General features: G+C 44.5%; 1 protein-coding gene across 1 annotated transcript; it reads left to right on the forward strand.

Moving 5' to 3' along the window:
• Positions 1 to 3,144: 3,144 nt before the first annotated feature.
• Positions 3,145 to 24,116, forward strand: CCSAP (centriole, cilia and spindle associated protein). The gene is made up of 4 exons (XM_045877867.3): positions 3,145 to 3,281; positions 3,724 to 4,152; positions 18,433 to 18,701; positions 19,999 to 24,116. Exons 2-4 carry the CDS (start codon positions 3,771 to 3,773, stop codon positions 20,173 to 20,175), a joined length of 828 nt encoding a protein of 275 aa, XP_045733823.1. The 5' UTR covers positions 3,145 to 3,281; positions 3,724 to 3,770; the 3' UTR covers positions 20,176 to 24,116.
• The last annotated feature ends 250 nt before the right edge of the window (positions 24,117 to 24,366 follow it).

The following is a 24,366-nucleotide window of genomic DNA, read 5'->3' on the forward strand; positions in this document are numbered from 1 at the left end:
ACAGTTGTAGCTTGTTATCTCTGCTCAGTGGCCCCAATTCTGCCTGCAGAACAAAGGGGCTCTCTCATCCACACTGGCTGCTTTCAGTACTATATGAACAGAGGGTTCTTTAGAGGGAATGTTTACCTCCCTGATAGAGAAATACAATTTGATAGATACTGCTTATGATTCCATTCAATTTCTTTTTTTTTAAAAAAAGATTTTATTTATTTATTTGACAAAGAGAGAGAGAGAACAAGCCCGGGGGGGGGGGGGGGTGGCGGGGCAGAGGGAGAGGGAGAAGCAGGCTCCCGGCTGAGCAGGGAGCCTGATGCGGGACTCGATCCCCAGACCCTGGGATCATGACCTGAGCTGAAGGTAGCCACTCAACCCACTGAGCCACCCAGGCCCCCTGTATTCAATTTCTTAACAGCTGTAACTTACTTGTGATCATCTACCTCCCAGTTCCCCCACCCCCAACAAGTGCTGTGAAATTAGAATGCTCTCCTCCTGTTTAGACACAAAGACAAACATACACATGGGCACACGCAGTTTTGTCTGCCTACTACTTCTCCTGAGGAGTCGCTCCCTCCTTATTCCATGTGCTTTTCCTGGGGCTGTCACTCTCAGCCTGCCACCCTATCGCCTTCTACAGGGATGGGCATGGTAACCCAGGCTTGGCCAGTCATATCCCTTCCTACACCTAGCAACAGCTAAGCATGTGACTAAAGAATCTTTCTCTATAATTGGAATACCAAGAAGTTCTCTCTTGCTGGTGGTCCTCTGCTAAGACGTCATAAGCTTGGGGCTACAAGGGTATTTCCTCAGCTATGTGGAGGAAGTCCATTTAAAGTGGGAGACAAAGAAGCCAGCCCCAGGAGGAAAGCAGAGCTCAAAGACAGAAAGAAACAGAATCCCAATGACATTGACTGGGTCCCTGGGTTTAGCTCTGCTAGAGTCACTAAATATCCTCCCTCCCTCCCTCCCTCCCTCCCTCCCTTCCTTCCTTCCTTCCTTCCTTCCTTCCAGATTTATTTATTTATTTGATGGGTGGGGGTAGGGAGCACAAGCAGGGGGAGTGGCAGAGGCAGAGGGAAAAGCAGGCTCAGCTCAGGGAGCCCTGCGATGCAAGGCTCTTGATCCCAGGACCCAAGGATCATGACCCGAGCTGAAGGCAGATGGTTAACCTACTGAGCCACCCAGGCACCCCTAAATATCCTTTCTGTTTAAGCTGATTGAATTGGTTTCTGTCACTTCCAAGCGGGTGAGCCCTGATGAATAATAACTTAAAAAAATTAGAATGAAAGTAATACCCTTAATCGTGCAGAACAGGTGAAAGTAAAACAAATAAATTGTTCTTAATTCTATCTTTTGTTATACAAAAAATGGTACCTTATACACTTTGTGTGTAGAGGTGTGATTGTAAGGTATGATCACACATTTCTCTGTGCAGAACTCATGCCCCTTTGCCAGGTAAGTTTGCTGCTGCTTTTCTCGTGCAGGGGTGGAGTTTATTTCTCTCTCTCTCTGAATCTGGGCTGGCCTTGTGGTTTGAATCTTAGTATGCAGCCGAAGAGATGCTTATGACCTTCCCAGGCCCTCCAGCTTCTGTCATTACCCTCTCAGAAGAGAGGATCAGGTGAAAAAGCCAGTCTAGCCTCCTAGAGGATGAGGCCACAGTGAGGAGACCAAACTAGGGCCAGTGCACAGCCAGGTCCATGACCAGGCCCTCTGGAGCCTTCCAGGATAGCTCTCCCTCCAGCTGAATGCAACTGTATAAGTGAGTCTAACCCAGCCATATGAAACCAGCAGAGGAACTGCCTGGTGACCCCACAGAGTTATGAGAAATAATAAATCTTAATTGTTTTAAACCACTAATTTTTGGGGTGGTTAATTGTGCAACCAAGGCCAACTGAAACAGATTGTATTCTGCATGTTTCATATAACTGCATGTCGTCATTCCTCCCAGGTTATTAATGTATTTGTTAAAATTCTCTTGGTTGCAACCATCTGAAACCAACCCTGGACAGCTTAAAAAGTGAAATGCATTAGGAAGTTTCAAGGAATAAAAGGTAAAGTTGGGGAGGGGAGAACTCAGGGCCACTGTGGGGACGTCAACAGTGGGGGTCATGGAGTGTCCGTCCAGAAAAGTGCCATTAACAACCCAGGGTTAATGACTCCTGGACTGCTAACTTCAAGTTCTCGGGATAGTCTGACCTGTCCCACTTGGGCAGTATCTACCTCTGGATCATTCAGCTACGAGGGGCTGGGGCAGAACACAAAGGGAGAAGCAAAAATAGTAGGTGAGAAAAACACGGTAGGTGAAGGGGTGGCGGTGGGGGGCTGATAATCCCAGTATGGAAGCCAGAACCAGGTAACTCACTCCTGGCCTAGGCCGGCTTTTCAACTGCTAATTATTTTTGATTTTCCAAAGCTTCTTTCAGATCTTTTTGTAAAGAATGTATCAAGGCTCCTTTCAACAGAGGGTAAGAATCTGCCAAGGGCCACTCTTGAAACTGTAGCGACTAGAGCAACGTTGTATACTTTCGCACAACGCAACTGAATCTGTCAAGGTTTTTTGTACAAAGGTCTCTGAGAGGGTGGGTTGGCGGTTTTAATTAAGTTTAAAAAAATGTTTGGGGTATCGACCACAAAGGAATCGTACTAAAGCGTAAAAAGAGGTTAAAGAGGTTAAAACCAGAGTAACAGGTGCTGCGAGCACAGGAGGGAAGCCGAGAGCCAACGCGTGCACCCGTTTCTGGGAAACGCAAGCAGGGCAGGTGCGTCAGGAGCGGAGCGCCGAGGGTCGCCGGCCGGGGCAGGATGGCGGGGGGGGGGTGGGGGGGGCGGAGCGCACCGTTCCCCGGACCCGGCACCAACACCGGACCCTAACCGAGGCCTCCTGCGGTGGCGGGCGCCTCGGACGGCGCCCACTGGGGACTTGGGCGCGCGGGCGCCTCGGACGGGTGGGCCGGGGCCGTGGGCCTCGGAGCCCGGGGCTGGCGGAGGCGCCGCATCCCCGCGCCCGGCGCTCGGCACTGAAGCAGCCGCCCCCACGCGGCGGGGCGGGGGCCGGGACCGGGAGCGCGCGGGGGAGGCGTCTGCTCCCGGGGACTGAGGCGGCGCCATCGCCTGCCCGCTGCCGCAGGGACGCGGGCCGCCGAGCCGTCGGCGACATCTTGCTCGGGAGGAAAGCGCGGGGGAGGGCGGGCCGCTCGGAGCTGCAGCGCCCAGCGCGCGGAGGACGGGCCGGGCGCCGCGGGGCGGGAGACGCAGGGCCAGCGCGGCGCGGCACCCAGGAGGTAAGCTTGGAGGGCGCCCCGAGCACCCCTCGCCCCGCTCCTGCTTTGCCTCGCTCCTGCGCCCGCCAGTCTCCGGCCTCCCGCGGCCCTGTCACCCTAGCCCGCAGCCTCTGGCGTCCCACCTCCCGCGCTGTCCCCCGAGGGGGCCCCCGTCCCCCGCGGTGCTGGCAGCTCCGCCCGCCTCCGGGAGCCTCCCGCCCCGTACCCCGCTGGGGCTCTCAGGACAGGGTCACCGGACGCGACGCTACCTGGCGGGTCCTCCCGGGACCCGCCCCTTCCCGGGGCCGGCCGCCCGCTCCCTCCGCCCCCTCACCGCCGCCCCCGCCCGCGCCCCGCCCCGTGCGGGCGGGGCTCCGGGTTTAAACGTCGCGGCGGGCCGGGCCGGGCCGGGCCGGCGGGCGGGGGCGGGGCGGGCCTCTGTGTCGTGTCCCCCGGTCCGTAGGCGGCGGCGGCGCGGAGCGGCGCGCACTCAGGCCGGCGGGAGGCACCATGTCCCCGGGGAGCGGGGTGAAGAGCGAGTACATGAAGCGCTACCGGGAGCCGCGCTGGGACGAGTACGGGCCGTGCTACCGCGAGCTGCTGCACTACCGCCTGGGCCGCCGGCTGCTGGAGCAGGCGCACGCGCCCTGGCTCTGGGACGACTGGGGCCCGGCCGGAGCCTCGGACGACTCGGCGTCGTCGGCCTCGTCGGGCGCCGGGGTCCCCGCGCCCCAGTGCGCCCCCGCCTCGCCGCCCGCGGAGCCCGCAGCGCGGGAGGGGCCGGAACGGCGGGCGCGCGGGCCGGCGGAGGAGCGGGGCGCCGAGGCGGCGGAGGCCGAGGAGGCCCGGGACGCGGAGAGCGTGGAGGAGGCGGCCGCTGCGGCTCTGCCAGGTACCGGGCCGGGAGGGGGCTGCGAGGGGCCTGCGCCTGGCGTGCGAGCTGCCCAGCTCTGGGTCTCGCTGCGCTCAGGGCAGGCCCTTCCCTTTTTCTTTTCTTCCCCCTGGTAGGTGAAGAATCTACGTCCCTTGACAAAGTAAGGGTGGTGTCAGCCCCGCCTTTGCCCTCCCACCCTTTATTTCCGTAATAGGCTGGCTCTGGGTTGAGCCGGTTGTGAATTCGGTTGAAGTGCCGCTGAACTCCGTCTCTCCACCCGGGGGCCTTGGTTGCCGGAGTGAGCTCTACAATCCCATCTATTTATATCTAAGCTCCCATTTTTTTTTTTTCGTAGAGGAGCCCAGCTTTCATCGGATTTTCAAAGAGGACCTACCCCGAGAGGTTAAGAATCACGGAGCCAAGCTTTCAGTCTTATGAACGGGGCCGCTGTTTTCTGTGTTAACTCCCTGACCTCGCTGCATTGTGTCTAAAGAATATTTTGAATTTGTTTACGCAGGCTGTTGCGTAACTCCTGGTTGGTGGGATGGAAGTGCTAGGTCCTCTGGCTTCTTGCCCCTCGGCTCCGCCAAAGCGCGCATCCTCATCAGAAGGCTGCCGGGGTGCAGGGCCCGAGCAGCCGCTGGGAAATGGCTCACGGGCGGCGCGTGCCTTGTTTCCGCCACGGCCCTACACCTTGTCTCCTGGCCAGACGGCTGCAGAGTTGGGGTCTCAGCCTCAGCGGCCCGGTGGATGGTCGCTGGTGCTCAGGGCCGAATTAAATGCCTCAGGCAGGATACAGCCTGGAGTAACGAGCGGTTCCTTCCTTCTACTTTCTAACGGTGGCCAGACACCTCTCACTCTCCACCCCCGTCCCGGGTCACTCGATTTTAAAGAGGCTCTGGCGATTAGGATAACCGAAATGTATTGAGAGCTTATTATGCCTCCAGTCACTGATCTTAGAATATGTTACTTTGTCATTTAACGTTCAAAATAATTCTAAGTGGCAGGAGCATAATTTTTGTTTCAATTTTATAGATGAAGAAATGGGAACTCAGGATAAATGATCAGTGACTTTATTTTTGTTTGTTTATGGCATCGTAAGTGGTAATTAATCAACTCCTTGCAGTTTGTCGCCCTCGCCTCTCTGCAAGAGGCTGGGAGATGTAATCTCTGAGTGGAAGAGCCAGGCTACTTAGTTCTTGTTCTGTCATCGTCAGTTATTCTCAGTACAACATCTCAGTGCAGAGCTGCCTCTCCATCCTCATGTTCCTTGTCAATTCCCAGAGATTGCTGAATATCTACAAGCTGGAGTCCTAGCTGCAGTGATCACTGGTAGAAATTTGAATAACGGAAGGTGGCGGGGGTAGGGAAACATGCCTTCTGGTTTATTCCTGTGGCACTGATCTACCAGCTAAGTTGTGAGATGTACTTTATCAGACTGAATGTGCTTTTCTCCCTCCGGCCCTTCCCTTTCATTGTTTGTGAAAGAGGTGTCAATTATTTCTGTGGGTATAGAAATGTGGCTTTTAGATAGAATTGTAGTATGGATGGTGCCTGTGTTTACCTGAGTTCGTGATTATTTTGGTTTCCTTAGAGACACTGAATCCTACCAGTGGCTAAGGTCAGTTCTTTCTTTCTTCTCTGCTAATATTTCTGGTTTAGGCATCAGGCAGAAGGAAGGATGTTTGCCGAGTCCGGGACTCCCGATTACAAAATCCTTGTTTTTCAGTGGATGGTTTTATATTACTAGAATGATGAGCACTCCTGAATTTCTGTAAAACATAAACATTTGGTTCTTGTTTTTACTGAAGCCATATGTACACATGGAATCATATAGTTCTGTGTGGCTTACTACAAAGATCCAGCAGCTCCCCCGCCACACACAGACCAATTGCCTGTTCCTTAGGGGTCCACTTCCAACTCCTCTGGTTTTTCCTGTGGTGCTGATTCCTGTTTCTCCAAGTAACATGGAGATTGTTACTTGTAAATAACAATACAACAATTACTATTTGTAATTCATAGTATTGACACTTCTTAATTTTCTCCCCCAGTTTTTAGCATTATCTATTTGGCTTTAATTCTTTTTACCCCTCTCCTAACCCATACACACGGCCCCTCCCCATACCTTCCACAACATAGTCAGCACAGAGTTGGTTAGATTACAATTAGCATCTACAATGTGGTACCCGGAAAATGTTGCTCAAAGCTGTCCTGTATTGTTTGCCATGACTCCTTTTTCTCTCACAATACAACCAATACATCAGGTTCATTAGCACTGTCGACATCTTAAGACATCCCTCCCAGGGCCTCTGACCTACTTCCATCTGGCCTGGTTGCTGCTCTTGGCACCTGCTGCCTGCCTGGTTCCATGTTGGGCGGGCCCTTGGCCAACACCCCACAGACTCCTTGGCTTCTCTCTTGGGTAGGAGCCCTTGTGTGGCCCTCACATCGTTTTCCTTCTTGGTTTACCCCTCCTGTTGGAGCTTGTGTTCTAGTAGCTTCCTGAGAAAGGGTATGTGAGAGATTAATTTCCTAAGACCTTGCATATCAAAAGGTAGCTTTATTCTGCCCTCCTGATTTGGTGAGTTTGTGGCTGAGCGTGGAATTCTAGGTTGGAAGTACTGTCTCTAAAAAATCTGGAGACCTTGCCCTGTTGTGTCGTAACCTGTGGTATTGCTGTTGCACTCCCGTGTCTTCCTGAATCTTGATAACGTGTCCCCACCCTCAGGAAGCTTTTAGGGTCTTCTCTTTGTCCTTTGTGTTCCGAAATTTTTCCTTGGTCTAGGTCTGTTTTCCTTCAGTGTGTTTGGTGAGTCCTTACAATGAAACTCCTGCTTTGTAATTTTTGTAAGTTTTCTTGAGTTGTTTTTTCATTTCTATTTCTGTTCCTGTTCCTTTCTTTCTAAACTCCTTAGATGGATGGTAGACTTCATGAATTTATCCCCTCATTTTCTAATATGCACCCCACCCCCTATGTTCATCTGTCTTTTTCTTCTATTTTTCTGGGTGATATTCTCAACTGTATCTTCCAACTCTTCTATTACTTTTTTTTTTTTTTAAGATTTTTATTTATTTATTTATTTGATAGAGACACAGTGAGAGAGAAACACAAGCGGGGGGGTGGGAGAGGGAGAAGCAGGCTTCCCGCTGAGCAGGGAGCCCGATGCGGGGCTCGATCCCAGGACCCTGGGATCATGACCTGAGCAGAAGGCAGATGCTTAACGACTGAGCCACCCAGGTGCCCCTCTTCTATTACATTTTCTTTTTTTTTTTAACTGGTGGGATCCTATTTATTTTTAAATTTAATTTTGTTTTCTGGACATGCCTTCTTCCCCTCTCTTTCTCTCTCCTCTCCCCCTCCCTTCCTCTTTTTTTTTTTTTTAAAGATTTTATTTATTTATTTGACAGAGACACAGCGAGAGCAGGAACACAAGCAGTGGGAATGGGAGAGGGAGAAGCAGGCTTCCCGCCGAGGAGGGAGCCTGATGTGGGACTCCATCCCAGGACCCTGGGATCATGACCTGAGCCGAAGGCAGACGCTTAACGACTGAGCCACCCAGGCGCCCTCTCTTCCTCTTTTTATTCCTTTTTAAAAAATAGTATTCTGTTCTTGATTCATGCATACAGTAACTTCTATTATCTTGCTGAGGATATTACTAGAAGTTTTTTGTTTTCTTCTCCTTGTATTTCTATAGCATAGTCTCTGGTTCCCCACTGTCTCCCCATTTTTGGTTCTTTTTGTTTATAAATCTGAATTTCATGTTAGTTTTCTCAAGTGTCTAATGATCATTGGATTCTCATTCTTATTTAAGAGATGGGTCCTAGAGGGCGCCTGGGTGGCTCAGTTGGTTATGCAACTGCCTTCGACTCAGGTCATGATCCTGGAGTCCTGGGATCGAGTCCCACATTGGGCTCCCTGCTCAGCTGGGGGTCTGCTTCTCCCTCTGACCCTCTTCCCTCTCGTGCTCTCTGTCTCTCATTCTCTCTCTCTCAAATAAATAAATAAAATCTTAAAAAAAAAAAAAAAAGAGATGGGTCCTAGAAAGTTGTCAGGACATTCTTTGTGTGTGATAGGGGTGGCAGTGGGAGTGTTTACTGTGGACTGAAGCATGCCTTGAAGAGTGGTCTGGACTGTCTCTAATTGCTTTTTTCATAGTCACATTTCTTTTTAAATTAAATTTTATTTTTTAGCAATGTTATACATATGCATAATTTTTAAAAATATACTTAAAATGAAAAAAAATAATTCTGACCTATTTCCCATACCTCTTGCTCTCTAGGGTGCACCTTCCAACTCTTTTCAGCTTTGGCCACCCTCTTCTCATCTAGACTTATGTGTTAGCTTTTTTATTGTAAATGTTATATATTGACTTCCCATCATGGGAGATGATTTAGCTTAAGATCTTAGCTCTGCCACCCCCACTCCCCAACATATATATAGGAGCACCCATTTGTCCCACAATATTAACTATATGACTATTTTGTTTAAGCACTATTTTGTTTCTGTGTTTGAATTATTGTGACTATGTAAAATGGTATTTACAGGTGAGCCAAGTAGTATATTCTGACTACATTTTCTTTTCATTTATGTTTTTCCTGAAGTTAACCATTGCTTCATTTTTTTGTTTGCTTATGTATATTTTTTATATTCCCATCATTAATTCAGCTTGAAATAGTCTGGTAGTACTTTAAAACTTGTCATATGCTAGACACATTAGGTGTTCCATTCGTTTAGTTTTTTCCTTGGAGACATTTTTTTTTGAACCCTCATCCTCCTTATTTATGCTGCCCAGATCTGACACAGCTGTCAGTCTGGGGCTTCTCTTCACTGTTTGCCTGAGTATTCCTTTTGCTTACCTCCTTTATCTGAACCCTGTCTTAGAAATCTCAAGCGTCCTTTGTGTGGCTAATCACTTCCTTTTGGTGTAACACATCCTGTGTAAGTCCTGAGAAATGTTGCATGGGAAGTAATGGTTTTGTGACCTTGCATGACTGAAAATGCCTTTACTATATCCAAAGGTTGGATTGATATTTTGCAAGGTAGAGAACTTTAGATTAGAAATTTCAGTGTTTTAAGGCATTATTATATTGAATCCTACTTTTTGGTCTTGCTTTTTAGAAGTACCATGCCATTCTGACACCCTGTGTATGGGACCTCATTTTTTTTTTTTCTTTTGGTGGGGGGGGCAGTTTTTAAAGAGGTTCTCTTTATCCTAGGTGTTCTAAAATTCTATGTGTATGTCCTTTTTTTTTTTTTTTTTTTTTTTTTTTTTTACGTAAGCTCTACACCCAATGTGGGGCTTGAACTCATGACCCTGAGGTCAAGAGTCACATGTTCTGCCAACTCAGCCAGCCAGGTGCCCCCTATGTGTATGTCTTTTATCATTCATTGGGCTGACAACTTGGTGGGTCTCTTTAGTCTGGAAATATTTCTTACAGTTCAGTAATATTTTCTAGTACCATTTAAAATAATTTCCTGTGCTCTATTCGGTTTTTCTTTCTATGATTATTTTTCGTTGGATGGTATAACTCCTGAATCAAATCTCTAAAATTTTTATTTAAAACTTCTCTGATACTGGAATTTTGGGTTCTGTTTTCTTGGAGAACTCATCAATTTTATCTTCCAAACTTTATACTGAAATTTTTAGTTCTACCATCCCAGTTTTAAATTCTGAAAAGATTACATGTTTTTTGTCCCAAGTGTTATTTTTAAAAATTAAAAATAAAAAAATAGCATCCTGTTCTTCTTGGATTTCTTTTAACTCAAAAAAAAAAAAAAAAACCATAAATATCCTTTGAGGGCTCTCTTGTATTTCCTAGTCTTTTCTGTATATTTTGGTCTTTTTCTTTCTCGAGGATGTACTCACATGTTTGCTCTTAGCCTGTCTGCTCATATGTAAGAGTGAGGCTTGAAGAACTTTTTAGGAGCTCTGGATGTGGGGGTGCTTGTTGACTAATTGGATGAGGACCAGCTGTTTCTCTGAGGGATTTCAAGCATAGTATATGCCCATTGTTCTTGTGTTCACTTCCCCAGACAGCATACCTCCAATCTCCTGCCTGGAAGGTACAAGCCTGGCCATCAGCATTCTGGGAACAGAGTTGGGGAAAGGGAGCAGGGGTCTTGTTCTTTACCACACAAACCTATTTTCAGGAAGGTGTCACCCCTTACTTCTCCTGTGCCTGGTATTTCAAGTCCATACCCCTTCTGGTTCTCTCTGAAGAGTAACCCATATGCCTTCTGGGTTGGGAGAGGAGCCATCACCTGGCTTATGGACTAGAGGAAAGACTGTGCAAGAAGTATCTACAGCTTCATAACAGAATTACCCTGAAAACTAATGGCTTAAGATTCCAATACTCATTGATTATTGCTCATGGTTTCTGTGGGTTGAAATTTGCCTGGGCGCAGGGGTATGCCTTGTTTCCACCCTGTGCTGTCTGCAGCCTCTGATGGAAGGTGCCAGGGCTGGGGCCTGTCTGCTACAACACTCACATGTGACATCTTCATGCACCTGGCCTTCCTCATAACATGCTGGCTGGCCGCCAAGGGCATGTGTTCCAGAGAGAGAGCTGGGCAGATGCTGTATTGCCCTTTGTGACTTATCACTGGGAGCCATGTAGCACCTCTTTCACCCCATTCCTTGCTTACAAAAGTCTGCCCAGGTTCATGGGGAAGAAGCATCTACCAGCCCAATTCTCAACAGGCACGTTCATATTATGTGGTTAGAAGAGTATGTGGGCTGGGGCACTGATTAATGCTGGACCTTCTGCAACATTTTCCAGTTCCTTTTGGGGTTCAGTTTGTGTCCTTTCTTTCTTCTGCAGGGAGTTAGGATTCATCCTACTCAATTTTGCAAGGTCACTTCTACATCTTCATCTACTTTCCAACTTCCAAAATTTTATCAACACCTGATGTCATCACCTCCCTTGCTTTTTGTCCTGTGGGTTATGCCTTTTTTCCTTCACTCTAGTGGGCTTTTGGGATGAAGGGACTATACACACATGTCATTGGTGCGTATTTAACCTAAATTCCATTTGTTGTATTTTTACTTATGTTTATTTTTTACTTCTTTCTTTTTTATTTTTATTTTTTAAAGATTTTATTTATTCATTTGACAGAGAGAGAGACATCGAGAGAGGGAACACAAGCAGGGGAAGTGGGAGAGGGAGAAGCAGGCTTCCTGCTGAGCAGGGAGCATGATGCAGGGCTCAATCCAAGGACGCTGGGATCACGACCTGAGCCTAAGGCAGACGCTCAAAGGACTGAGCCACCCAGGCACCCTACTTCTTTCTTTCTTGATCAGTCTTACCAGAAACTTGTGGATTCTATTAGTTTTTTTCCCAAACTAATGCTTGGCTATGTGGATTTTCTTTATTATATGTTTTTATTAATCCATGATCTTTTTTCCCTTACTCTAATTTTCCTTTTTTTGAAGATTTTATTTATTTGAGAGAGAGAATGCACATGCAAGCTGGGGAAGGAGCAGAGGGGGAGGGAGAGGGACAAGCAGACTGCACTGAGCTCGGACACTGACGCGGGGCTTGATCCCAGAACCCTGAGATCATGACTGGAGCCGAAACCAAGAGTCAGACGCTTAACCCACTGAGCCACCCCGGTGCCCCCTCTGATTTTCCTTGAGTTTATTTTTCTAACTTTTTAAGATGGATGCTTATCATTGATTTTGTTTTGTTTTGTATGGTTTTTTTTCCCCTGCCTTTCTTTTTGGATATATTGATTTAAGGCTATAAATTTCCATCTAATTACTGCTTTAGCTATACCATCAGTTGAGTATGATCAGTCCTAACTCCCTGCAGGAGAAAGGCCCAAGTTTTGTTATATAGTATTTTATTTATTTAAGCAAAATTATTATGATTTTTAAAATACATGAAAAATTAAATAAAGTTTAACATTTATGTATATAAATACATAAATACAAACATAAGGAAACATATTTTCCTTTAAAAAAAAGACTAGGGGCAGCTGGGTGGTTCAGTCAGTTAAGCATCTGTATCTTGATTTCAGCTCAGGTCATGATCTCAGGATGGTGAGTTGAGCCCCACGTCGGACCCCTCACTCAGCACGGAGGTATGCTTGAGATTCTCTCTCTCCCTCTGCCCACGCTCTCTAAATAAATAAAATCTTTAAAAAAAAAAAAAAAGAAAACCCAAATACCAAAAATCTACAAACATTATGCTTGGTGAAGAAACTTTAGAAGCATGTCTTTTCTTCCCTCCCCCCCCCTTTTTTTTTAAAGATTTTATTTATTTATTGAGAGAGAGAGAGCATGCACATGTGTACCACTGGGGGAGGAGCAGAGGGGGAGAGAGAGAATCTCAAGCAGACTCCGCAGACTTCCATCACCACTTTTTTTTGAAATTGTTAAACATTGCTGTAAAATATACCTAACACACTTTACCATTTTTAAATGTGACATTGAGTACATTCCCATTTTTTGTAACCATATGATTTGTTTTTGATGTGCACTAAAATGTTTTTAAATTTCAAAACTAGAGATTTTTAAAGTTTTTTATTTTTATTTTATCGAGTTTAATTACACTACAGTTAGAGGATACAGTTTATTTGATTTAAATAAATATATGAAGATTTGGTTTATAGCCTTAGATATGTCAATTCTTGTAAACGCCAAGCATTTATATTATTACAAGTTCTGTACCCTGTAGTTATTGGATACAGTGTTGTGTATGTATCCATCAGGTCAAATTCTGTCGTTCAAATACTTTAAAAAAATCTTTAGAAAATACTTTAAAAAATCAGACTGTTCAATAAAACTTACTGTGATGGTGGATATGTTCTTTGTATCATCCAGTATGGTGGTCACTTGCCAGATGAGGTTATTGAGCACTTAAACTCCGACAAGCCTATCTGAGGAACTGAATGTTTACCTTTATTTTAATTAATTTAAACTTATCTTTAATAGCCACATGTGGTTAGGCTTTTGTATTGGTTTCAGCACAGTCCTAAAACAAGACTAGATTTTTGTTTGAGTGTTCTGTCAGTTACTGAGAAAGGGGGTGTTCTAATCCTCCGCTATAATGGTTCTGAGCACTGTTTTTGTTTGTCTGAAGTCTTTATTCTAAGCTTTGTTCTTTCGAATAGGATTTCGAATCATAGACTTACATGCACTTCTCCTATACCAGGCACTACTTCAAGAGTTTTATAAATATTAATATTACAGTGATAAGTCTGTCTCTTCTGTATTTTCCATCTTTGTCTCCTGCTGCTGCAGATGTACTTGAGTTTGTCTTTTTCTTGAAGTATTACGGAGCGTAAATGCCGTTATTTTATTTTATTTATTTATTTATTTTTTAAAAGATTTTATTTATTTATTTGAGAGAGAATGAGATAGAGAGAGAGAGAGCATGAGAGGGGGGAGGGTCAGAGGGAGAAGCAGACTCCCTGCCGAGCAGGGAGCCCGATGCGGGACTCGATCCAGGGACTCCAGGATCATGACCCGAGCCAAAGGCAGTCGCTTAACCAACTGAGCCACCCAGGCGCCCTAAATGCCGTTATTTTATAGTCTGTTAATGCTAATTCCCTCATGTCAAGGCTATTACTCCTGCTGGTCCTTCCTTACTATCTTCTCTCCTTGTGTGCCGGCTCATTATTTTGCAGTACATTCATAATTATGTTTGCAAAATCATTTGCAGGGATAATTTGAGGCCTCAGGTCTCCAGAGAAGAGTTGAGTTTTTTGTGTTGGGTGCCTGTGGACCCTCTGGGTTTTGAGCAGCAGTCTTTATCCATGCTGGGGAGGGTTGGTCCCGTAGTCCACTGTTGACTATGAACTGAGGTCTCCACTCTGTTCACCCTGTAGCCCGCTGTAGTCTGGTTCCCTGACCCCACGTTCCCCTCTGTCCGCCATGGGACAGCTTGGTTGCCAAATGCCAAGTCTCTTCCTCCTCATCTCACTGACACCCCCCTGCCCCCGTCGTATTTGGCACTGTTAAGTGCTACCTCCTTCACCGAAGCTCTTCCCTTCACTGCTCACCTGGTTAGTTTTTCTACTTTTCTAGCAATTCTTTCTCGCCCTTTCGGCGCCCCTTCCTCTGCCTGGCTGCTCCTTAAATCACGGTCCCGGGGGCCTGACTCTACTCTCCCCTTCTCTGACTGCGTTGCTTCTGTTCCACATCCAGGCCTCGGCTCCCACCTGCTCACTCACCACCTCTCCCGGCCCCAGATTAAATGTCCAGCTGCTGCCTGCTTGGCTGTTCCAGAAGCATGTCACATCTGAGGCGACTCTCCTTTCCGTATCCTTTGGTGGGCCTTTCATTAGAGGACAGCATGCCCATCCACTCCAGACACCTGGGGGGCTGTAGCCTCCTCTTTGTGCCCAGGGCTGCGTTGTGTCCGTGCTCACCTGTCAGTCCTACCCAGTGTTGCTGGGCTGTCTGCTCTGGAGAGGCTTTGGCACCATCTCACTGCTGTTCTGGTCAGTGTGTACTTCGCAAGTGCCCGGTGAGTCTGAGCACCTGCCGGGCTTGGCGGGCCCCCTTCTGGTCCTTCTTTGCCTCTCCACCTCTACCGTGCCTGTCGGTCCCTACCTCCCCCCACTTCCCACACCACCCCCAGACTGCCATCGTTTGCTAGCTGGCCTTTCTGTCCTCACCCTTCTAACTCATCCTTCACGTTGCTAGTTAGAGGCGTTATTCCTAAAATGTAAAGAGGGCCGTGTCATTTTCCAGCTTAAAATCCTTTAGTGATTCTTCATCATTTTCAGGATAAAATAAAACTCCTGAGTTTGGCATAGAAAGTCTTTATTTCACCCTTGCTACCTGCTCCATGTCTTCATCCATAGACTCTCTGTGTACCTGTCATTTTGAACTATTTATATTCCCTCTTCTCTCCGGGCCTTTGAACGAGCCATTCCCCCTTGCTGAGATTCTCTTTTCTATTTTCTTCCTGGCTAGCTTATCCTTTAAACGAAATCATTATTACCTTCTCTGGGTAGGCTTCTCTGGAAGACCTGGGTTAGATACATAGGGAATGGGAGAGGAAGAGAAAGAAGGGAAATGAATCAATGAAGATGATTTGGGTTGTTTTCCCTCTCTTTCTCAGTATTGTGACTGCACAAGCCTTCGTCCCCCCCCCGCCCCAGCTTTCTATTTCCCTTTGTCTTGGTCTTGATGGGCTTCTCTCCCCCTCTTCCTATAGCCAGCAAAGAGAAGAGAACAAGGTGTGGACACATCACTCAGAAATGTTTGAGCAATGAATGGGTTTAGGTTCTCATGGTAAAATGGAAGATTGGCATCTCGTCTTATCCGCAAACAGCTCAAGTGCTGTGTTTAAAGATACGGCACCGTGGTACAGAGCACTAAACTCCAGGGTCAGTGCGTTATCTCTTAAAATATGTAGTAATAAATGAAACAGTCTGGTAGAGTCAAGGTCATTGCTAAAGACAGACAGCGAGGCTTCTTACACTTGTGCCACAGGATCTGGACTTCTTATTCAGGGGCTTACTCTAAAGGGAACATGGACAGAAGCAAGAAAAGAATCACAGCTAAAAATAGTAAGGGACAAGAGTATGTCCTAAAGAAGTGATGAGGTTTTGGAATAGCAACCTATAAAATCATTACCTAGGGACAAATTCTGGAGCATCTAAAGTGAGGGGTATCCTTAAGACCTTAAAGATCCTTAAACAGCTGGGGTAAGTGAAATGGAGCCCAGATGCATAAGGAGCTCTTATTCAAAAGAATGAAATTAGATCACAGTCTTACACCAGACGAAAATTAACTCAAGTGGGTTAAAGACCTGACACCATAAAATTCCTAGAAGAAAACACAGGCAGTAAGCTCCTTGACATCAGTCTTAGCGATGTGTTTTTTGGACCTGATTCCAAAGGCAAGGGAAACAAAAGCAAAAATAACCAAACAGGACTACAACAAGCTGAAAAGCTTCTGCACAGTGAGGGAAACCATCAACAAAGTAAAAAGGAGGCAACTTATTGAACTGGAGAAGGTATTTGCAAATGACCTATCCCATAAGGGGTTAAATATCCAAACTATATACAGAACTCCCACAACTCAACAACAAAAAAACCGAAACAACCCAAATTAAAAAATGGGCAGAGGCTCTGAATAGACATTTTTCCAAAGAAGATATACAGATGGCCAATAAGCATATGAAAAGACATTAAACATCAGTAATTATCAGGGAAATGCAAATCAAAACCACAATTAGATATCACCTCACACCTGTTAGAATTGTGATTACCGAAAAGATCAGAAATAACAGGTATTACAAGGATGTGGGGAAAAGGGAGCCCTCATACACTTGGTAGGAATATAAGTTGGTACAGCCACTATGGAAAACAATATGGAGATTCCTCACAAAAGTAAGAATAGAACTAACTGTATGATCCAGCAATTCCATTTCTGGGTATTTATCTGAAGAGTACAAAAACACTAATTTGAAAAGACATGGGCACCCCTGTGTTTATCACAGCATGAGATACGATAGCCAAGATCTAGAAACAACCTAAGTGGCCATCGACGGATGAATGGATAAAGAACCTAAGGCTTATATATGCACAAGACAGAATGTTACTCAGAGTAGCCACAGAAAAGGGTAGGAAATCTTGCCATTTGCAACAAAATGGATGTCTCTAAAGGGTTTCATACTAAGTGAAATGAGCCAGATGAAGAAAGACAAATACCATATGATCTCACCTATATGGAGAATCTAAAAAACAAGACAAATCAACAAACAAAACAAAAACAAACTCATAGATAACAGAGAACAGATTAGCGGTTACCAGAGCGGGGAGGGAGATGGGGGAGGGCAGAATGGGTGTAGGGGCTCACCTGCACAATGGACAGTAACTAGGCTTACAGTGGTGATCACTTTGTAGTGTATACAAATATCAAATTATAATGTTATATACCAATGTTATGTCAATAAAAACAAAACGTAAATTTAGGCTGAAATGCAACATGAGCTCGCAAAGGGTTTAAACAAAACAGTATAACTTTTATAAAAGATAAAAGATTTATTAAAAATAATGAAAATCATAAAATGTTAGGGAAGTGGGTATGTTTTAGAGTGTATCCTTAATGTCTGGTGTTGACCTCGGGTAGAGCAGTCCCATTTTTTTTTTTTAAGATTTTATTTGCGATAGAGTGAGAGTGAGCGAGAGAGCACAAGCAGGGGGAGCGGCAGGCAGAGGGAGAAGCAGGCTTCCCGCCGAGCAGGGAGCCCGATGCGGGGCTCCATCCCATCATGACCTGAGCCAAAGGCAGACGCTTCACCGCCCGAGGCACCCAGCTGTCCCAGGGCAGTCCCATTTTCCTCCAGAGTTTCTCCAGCTCTGCTGACAGAATTTAGGACCATGTAGACTGTGGGTTCTCATTCATGCAGGCATTTCTATTGCACGTGTTGGGGGAGCTCTCCTCTCCAGCTCTTCATACTGGGAATGTGGGCTGGGAGCCTATGTGAGTAACTATGGAAACACTCCCAATTGTGACTGAGGACCTTTCAAATTGAGGTCGCCAGCTCGCTCTTACAAGGAGCAGGTAAGAGCCATAGGGAACTTTCTATATTCATGGAACGTCAAAAAGAAATGAAATTGAGCATGTAAGCACCATCAGGAGCTTTCCATAATCATGGTGCCTCAGAAAGAAATGGAATCCTGGAACTCCAGTTGAGTAAATTAAAAACTAACCTTTTGCCGCTGCTGAGTGATTAGCACAAATCCAGATCTTTCTCTGAAGCAAGACACTGGTGATTGGACCTATCTTGGGGTTGTGGAGAAAGCTGTTAGGCTGTGGTGTTTTCTAGCTTTTAATATTTAATTGAGCTGCTTAATCTCCGAATATGAATAACAGTGGTGTCTGGGTGGCTCAGTGGGTTGAGCGCCCGACTCTTGATTTCGGCTCAGGTCATGATTTCAGGGTTGTGAGATCGAGCCCTATTTTGGGCTCTGTGCTGAGCATGGAGCCTGCTTGGGATTCTCTCTCTCTCTCTGCCCTTCCCCCCGCCCCAAAATAAATAAATAAATAAATCTTTTTTAAAAAAGAATATGCACAACAGTTGTTGCTTTTGAATAGGCTTGGTTCAATATTGGTGTATTGATTGATTTTAAAATGGGATGGACTGAAAAGTGTGATACTAACTTGTTTCTGTATTTCTGCTCTGCAGGAAATTGTGAATTGAGCTATAAGCGAACAAGTTACTGAACTAAGCGTTATGAATTTCACAACCCAAATATTTAAAGTAATTATATAGAAACATGATTTTAAAGCATTCTCATTTTGTTTTGTCTCCTTTTTTTTTTTTTTTGAAAAGCACTGCCAGTGAAAGATACAAAAGAAAACCCTGAACAACAGATCAGAACAAAAGAGACTGACAAGTTACCTAGCAGTACTGAACCTCGACAGCAACAAAGTGCCTTATTTGCTAGAGGAAGTAGGAAAGCAGTCAAAAGTCCTCAAAGATCATCAAGTAAAATAAAAGAGAACAAGCATCCGTTTGCCCTTTATGGGTGGGGAGAAAAACAGACGGATACAGGAAGCCAAAAAACTCACAACGTCTGTGCTTCCGCTCCGGTGCATGAGGTGGGTTCATGGGCACCAGCTTCTCTGCCTTTCCCTGGAGGATGGGAGTTGGGCTCTGTTCCTGTGAACCTGTCCTGTGTTCACTGCGATGCTTGGGCGTCATGGTAGGTCTTAGGGGATGGTCGGGGGGGCGGGGGGGAGGGCAAGGAAAGCCCAGACCTGGGCATCTGATTGGCAAACAGGAGTCTGGGTGTTAGCTTCCCGGAGATCGAGGGGTTTTGCTGGGAGTTAGCTGGTATCTGGAAGGTTTACCGATATGGAGCCAGGTGAAGAAGTGGCTGGAAGCAGGGTTTTCAGGTTGCTGGGAGGCCGGTGGGCCAGAGGAGGAGGAGCATGACCAGGGCTGGTGGCGGCCCATCTAGATTTGCCACGGGCCTCTGGAGAGGTTTCCAGTTCCTTGGGGCTTTGATAACTGGTATTCCTTGACCCCTTTGTTTTCTTTTGTTAGATGGCTTCTCCTATAGTTCTCGGCATCTACTGTAGAATCCCTTTTGCTCTTTGCATTAAATATGGATGATTATGTTTTCCCCTGCTCATCCATATCTGGTGCCTTTTGCTCCTTGGAGCCTTGGTTGTCCTCTCCCTTGGTCCTGAGAACGTTTCTGACAAGAGGTCTTCACGTGTGGAGGCCCAAAGGAGTTACATATGTTAGTGTTAACGTTGCTACTACAGCCTAAAACAAAGAATGAATGACAAGAAGCAGAAAGTACGGTTTGAATTCCGGTGAAATACCATAATCAGATTCTTACTGAACAGACTTCTGAACGAGCCCTAGCAGATGGTGTTTTTTGGAGTGATATTTGAGACAATGAAGCTGTGGTTTAACAAAAGACTCTGGCAATTCCATGGGATTAAGTTTAAGAGAGTTTATCTGTAGTACGAAATGTTTTACGTGGTAAAAATCCCTTGAGACTTTTTTTGTTGTTGTTGTTTAGTATACTGTTGTAAAACATTTAAAGTCCTTTAATGGAATACTTATCCAGGCTTGATGCTAAGCTTTTTCAATAATTTTCCAGAGCCTATTTCTAGAGGCACATTGCAAATTGGTTGCTTATTTCTATCTACAGTTCAGTGCAGTGGACGTTTTTGGTGGTTCAGCATCTTGGTCACTGACGGCGGGCAAGGGGATGGCTTTTGGGGAGAAGCGAACCAACGGGGCCGGGCTTGCCTCTGGCCTGCTTCAGGTGACCTGCGCATGGCTTCATTGGAGATATTCTTGGAAACTGTTACAAAAGCCACGGAACTTATTATGCATTTATTTTGGAAATAATAATTTTTTTATTTTTGAATACCTTAGATTCATGAATCAGCATTACGAGCCAAGAACAGAAGGCAGGTGGAAAAAAGGAAACTGATGGCTCAGAGGCAGCGCGCCCACTCCGTAGAGGTGGAGAAGAACAGAAGGATAAAGCCTTCCCCCTCCGAGAACCCGTGGATGACAGAATACATGAGATGCTACTCAGCACGAGCCTAAAGGCAGAAACGGTTGCTGGGACAGCCTCTCCAAAAAAGTGTAAATGAAAGAAAGAAGAAACAGAACAAAAGAAAAACCATCAAAAGAAAACAGACACAGGTTTAAGAAACCAGTGGACGACGCGAGGTTTCTCGTGGGGAATTTCCTCAAGACTGCTCTATTTCGATAGATCCTGGTCACCTACCTCAGCTGTAGGGTGACCGTTGAAGCCATAGACATTTGGTTATTTCTGACGCTAATCCCCTAAATATTTGATATTCTTATAAGGGTTTTGTTTTAAAGCATCTTAATCTTTGCAGACACCGACACCGAATGCCTTTAAATGGCTACAGATGTTTAACACTCAGTATTGTCGTCAGGTTAGCTAGAGCCTGTTGTCATCCTGTTCTCATCACTTTCCAGATTCCACAGCCAGTGAGGTCATTCCGACTTGCAGCTTTAGACCCATTTTCCTTTTGTGGAGTTTTCTTTGTGGAAGAATTGCTTGTCAACTGAGTTTTCAACACTAATATTGACTCCTTGTGTAGTGAAACCAGAACCTGTTTGTGTTTCAGTTTCGGCACCACGTCCCAGAGACTGTGATATTTAAGAATTCTCTGCGTTGGGTGAGGGTCCTCTTTTCTCCTTAGGAGTCACGGAGGCACTTACCGTTTCATAGTTTAATAGATCGAATGCATTCCAATGACTGAAGTGCCAGTGTTGTGTCTTCAGAGTAGTTCTGAACCTTTTTTTTATTATTATTGCAACTTTTTTTTTTTTTTTTAAACACTTAACTGGGAATCAGTTCCTTGCCGCACTGTGGGCTTTTGCCTCTTCTAGAATAGTTGGCAGTGACATTTAGAACTCACAGTGTGCAATTTCATTTAATTATGTTGAGATTGTCTTGCTCCCTGGGGACAGGGGGCAAATATTAAGAGACCAGTTAGAGATGTAGCCTACCCCTCCTTTCTGCACTTTCTTCTCTACAGACTCATTCATAACAAAGCCTCGACTCTGTATGTCATTCAGGCTTCTGGCCGAAACGCGTTACTCCCAGCCAGTAGATGTCACAGAGAACTTACAGTGGGAGGATAGTAGTGTGTGTCGAGACACAGTTGTGAGTGTGTAAGCCAAGTGCGCCTTCCCTGGTACATTTGCTCTCGGGGTAGAAAAATGGTTTTAAGGAGCACTGGTTTCTATCCAGCAGAGACAGGAATCTACAGGAAGGATGAGTCCTAAATTCTCTATAAGAGAGGAAAGGGGTCTTTGCCTAGGCCAGGTTGTCACCTGGAGATGGGCGAATAAAATTTGCCATTAGATGTGAGGTTGAACATTTCCTTGATGTTTTTACTCTGTCTTTGAAGTATTATGGTCAATTTTTACTTTTTTTTTTTTTTTAAGTAGGCTCCACCCCCAACATGGGGCTTGAACTCACGACCCTCAGAGCAAGAGTCGCCTGCTGTACTGACTGAGCCAGCCAGGCGCCCCTGTTGTCAATTTTTAGAACACAAATATGTCTTATTTCACATAAAGTCTTCACACAGTGTCATCTTACAACTGTACTGAGCTTTGACAACTCACTTACGAATCATGAGCTTTAAAAAAAAACACAACTTTTTAAATATTTGCATTGTTTTGAAGTGAATTCTCTTACATAGAGAGCTCTCCTAATCATTGAGATGTATATTTAACAGGAAGTTCTATATGTTGGTCCAAACAACCTTGCTAATAATTCTGGTGAATGTTGCTGTAATTATTATTAAAGTCCTTAAACACTGCAGGTACCTAAAGATCAGATTAATGTGGCATTGTGATGGTGTAGCTGATTGTAAAAACTGTTCCTTTCTAACCACTTCTTGCATGTTTGGTTTTAGCCATGAAGCTCAAGCGTTCCTGTTGCACTGGACAATCTTAGGGAAGCTAGCCTTGGGAGTAGCTCAGGCCCCACACTGACGGGCTGCCTTAGAAACCCAACTTCCTCAGGCTTTGACCAAGCCAGACTCTCCCTTTAGAGAACAGACTCGTATTTAATGTGCTTACTACTGAAAACTCCAGATAGAGATAAAACCTAGAAGGCAATATTGGCCAATTGCCCCCTTTTTAAGTAGAGGACAAATGAACAAGCTTTTTAAAGTACTTTTAATGTGCATGAACAATGAATTAATCAATCTGAATTAATTGTGAGTGCCCTTCCCATGCCCGAGTCATTAGTTGGTTAGGGTGTCTTTTCTTTTTAGGGGTGGAAATTACCCTTTGAGCCCATGACGTTTTTTTAAGTGGTAACAATTTGATGCTCTTACTTTTTCCTTCTCACTGGAGAAACAAATGTATTTGTAACTATGTTCCTAAATCATGGGACAAGTTGGAAGACAGGAAGATAGTTTAAAATTACCTTTCACGTTGAAAAGCTTGAAACTGTTTGAGAATCCAGTGACACTTAGAAAAATAGAACAAAATAATTACTACATAAGACTCTCTCTTTTAAATTTTGGCTTTAAAATTAAAACCGTTTGCCATAAACATGTTTTCTGTGTTACCTTTATTAAAAGCAGCAATAGAATATTGAATAACATCTAGCACTCTGCTGGGCCAAGGTGAATGAGAAGTAAATAGGAATCTATTCTTTCTTTTTCTTTCTTTTAAAACCTAAAAGGCTGCTCTTATTTAGGAGGTATCAAAATACTTTGGTACTTCTGGTTTTATATATATGTATATATATGTACTCCCCCCCCATGACATTTCTAAGCACACATATACATTTTTTGAAGTTTACTAAACATATAATAGGGTGTAGGTTATCTTAATTGCTCATGATGTAGTAGGCACATATTTATGGCACTTCATATGTAATAGCTTTGTCATTATTTCATTAAATAAAAATTGCTAATAACTTGAAAGGTGTGTATGCGAGGTCACTCCAACTCGGTCAGCTAAATTGCATGAAAGGTGTCTGAGTTGTTAGAAGTCACTTTCCAGAACAGAAGTCTGTGCTATTGGCAGGGTTTAAAAAAATCTGCAGTGATTCCCCTCCTTTTAACTTGAAATGCTGTCCTGAGCATAAACTTTAAAAAGGGAATGTTATAGTATTTGGTATTTAAAATGTTTAAAAGCATTATTGGCAAAGAGGGAGAGAGGCAAAGCATATGTTGGAAGTGAGAACAACTTTTCTTGTGACTGCTTCAGTAAAAAAGTAGTTTCGTGGATCGTTTTACCCTGGACTAGATTAAAAATGGTGCTAATGTTTATTTATCTTGATTCTGTATTTGTTTTGATATTAAAATGCTAATGCCTGACTCATAAGGTCCTTACTATAGTCTGGTGATAAGTTACTTAATATTTAAAAAGGGATCCTAAAAATGTGACCTGATCATTTCAAAATGTTTGCATTTGAAATGGATTTTTATACAACAGAATGAGTAGGGAGTCATTCAGTGTAAGTATATGCTTAATACCAAAGTATATGCAAGGAACTATGTCTAGATTATTGGCCCAGATTTGCTCCCTTCAAGCCTCCTGGTGAGAGATAGAAATAAGTTGCTTCTTAAATACTTATTTCCATTTTGAAAGGACACCTGCATGAAGACATTAGAAGCCTCTTTTTGGATTTCTTTTATAATTAGCAAAACTGTACTTAAGAACAGTCTCCCCATGTTGTTGTATGTTTGAGTACGGACTTCACTTTAACATTCTGAAGGAACAAAAGCTGGGCATCTGTAATCACAACATTGGCTCAGGCAATGAGAATTTTGGGTTGTATTTTCTAAGAACTATGTATTGCTTTTAGCTTATATTTAATATTGCAATTACTTGGAAAATGTGAATAAAGTTAATATTGCAGGCTAAAGTTTCTCTTTTGTGGGAAATAATTCTGATTAGTACATCAATGGTTGAAGAAAATGTATGATCATATTGACTCCTAAAGTGGATTTTTCATCAGACAAATGTTTAACAAGATATACCCAGGAAAAATACTTTCTGTATATTCAACTTTGAGTTGAACTATTAATTTTTCCTAGTCTTTTCCCTCACACCTTCCTATTTTGAAAATTACAAAAGCAATAGTGCATGGTTAAAATAATTAAAAAAGTATAAAGTGAAGGTTCTTTCAGGACCGCCCCCTCACCAAAGTTCTGCACCCCTTTGTAGAGGAAACTGGTGTTAAGTTGGGTATGTAAACCTGCAGACCTTTTCTCTAAACACTTAACTATGGAG

The sequence above is a fragment of the Mirounga angustirostris genome, unplaced genomic scaffold, assembly GCF_029215605.1.
Source record: "Mirounga angustirostris isolate CCGP_5_RB_7025 unplaced genomic scaffold, mMirAng1.0.hap1 SCAF_6, whole genome shotgun sequence".
Classification (NCBI taxonomy): Eukaryota; Metazoa; Chordata; class Mammalia; order Carnivora; family Phocidae; genus Mirounga; species Mirounga angustirostris.

Excerpts from the sequence above, each read along its gene's own strand:
- CCSAP (XM_045877867.3), top strand. The coding sequence starts at position 3,771 with ATGTCCCCGGGGAGCGGGGTGAAGAGCGAGTACATGAAGCGCTACCGG. Across the intron at positions 4,153-18,432 it reads GGCCGCTGCGGCTCTGCCAG|CACTGCCAGTGAAAGATACA; the intron begins GTACCGGGCCGG and ends TTTTTTGAAAAG. Across the intron at positions 18,702-19,998 it reads CTTCCGCTCCGGTGCATGAG|ATTCATGAATCAGCATTACG; the intron begins GTGGGTTCATGG and ends TGAATACCTTAG.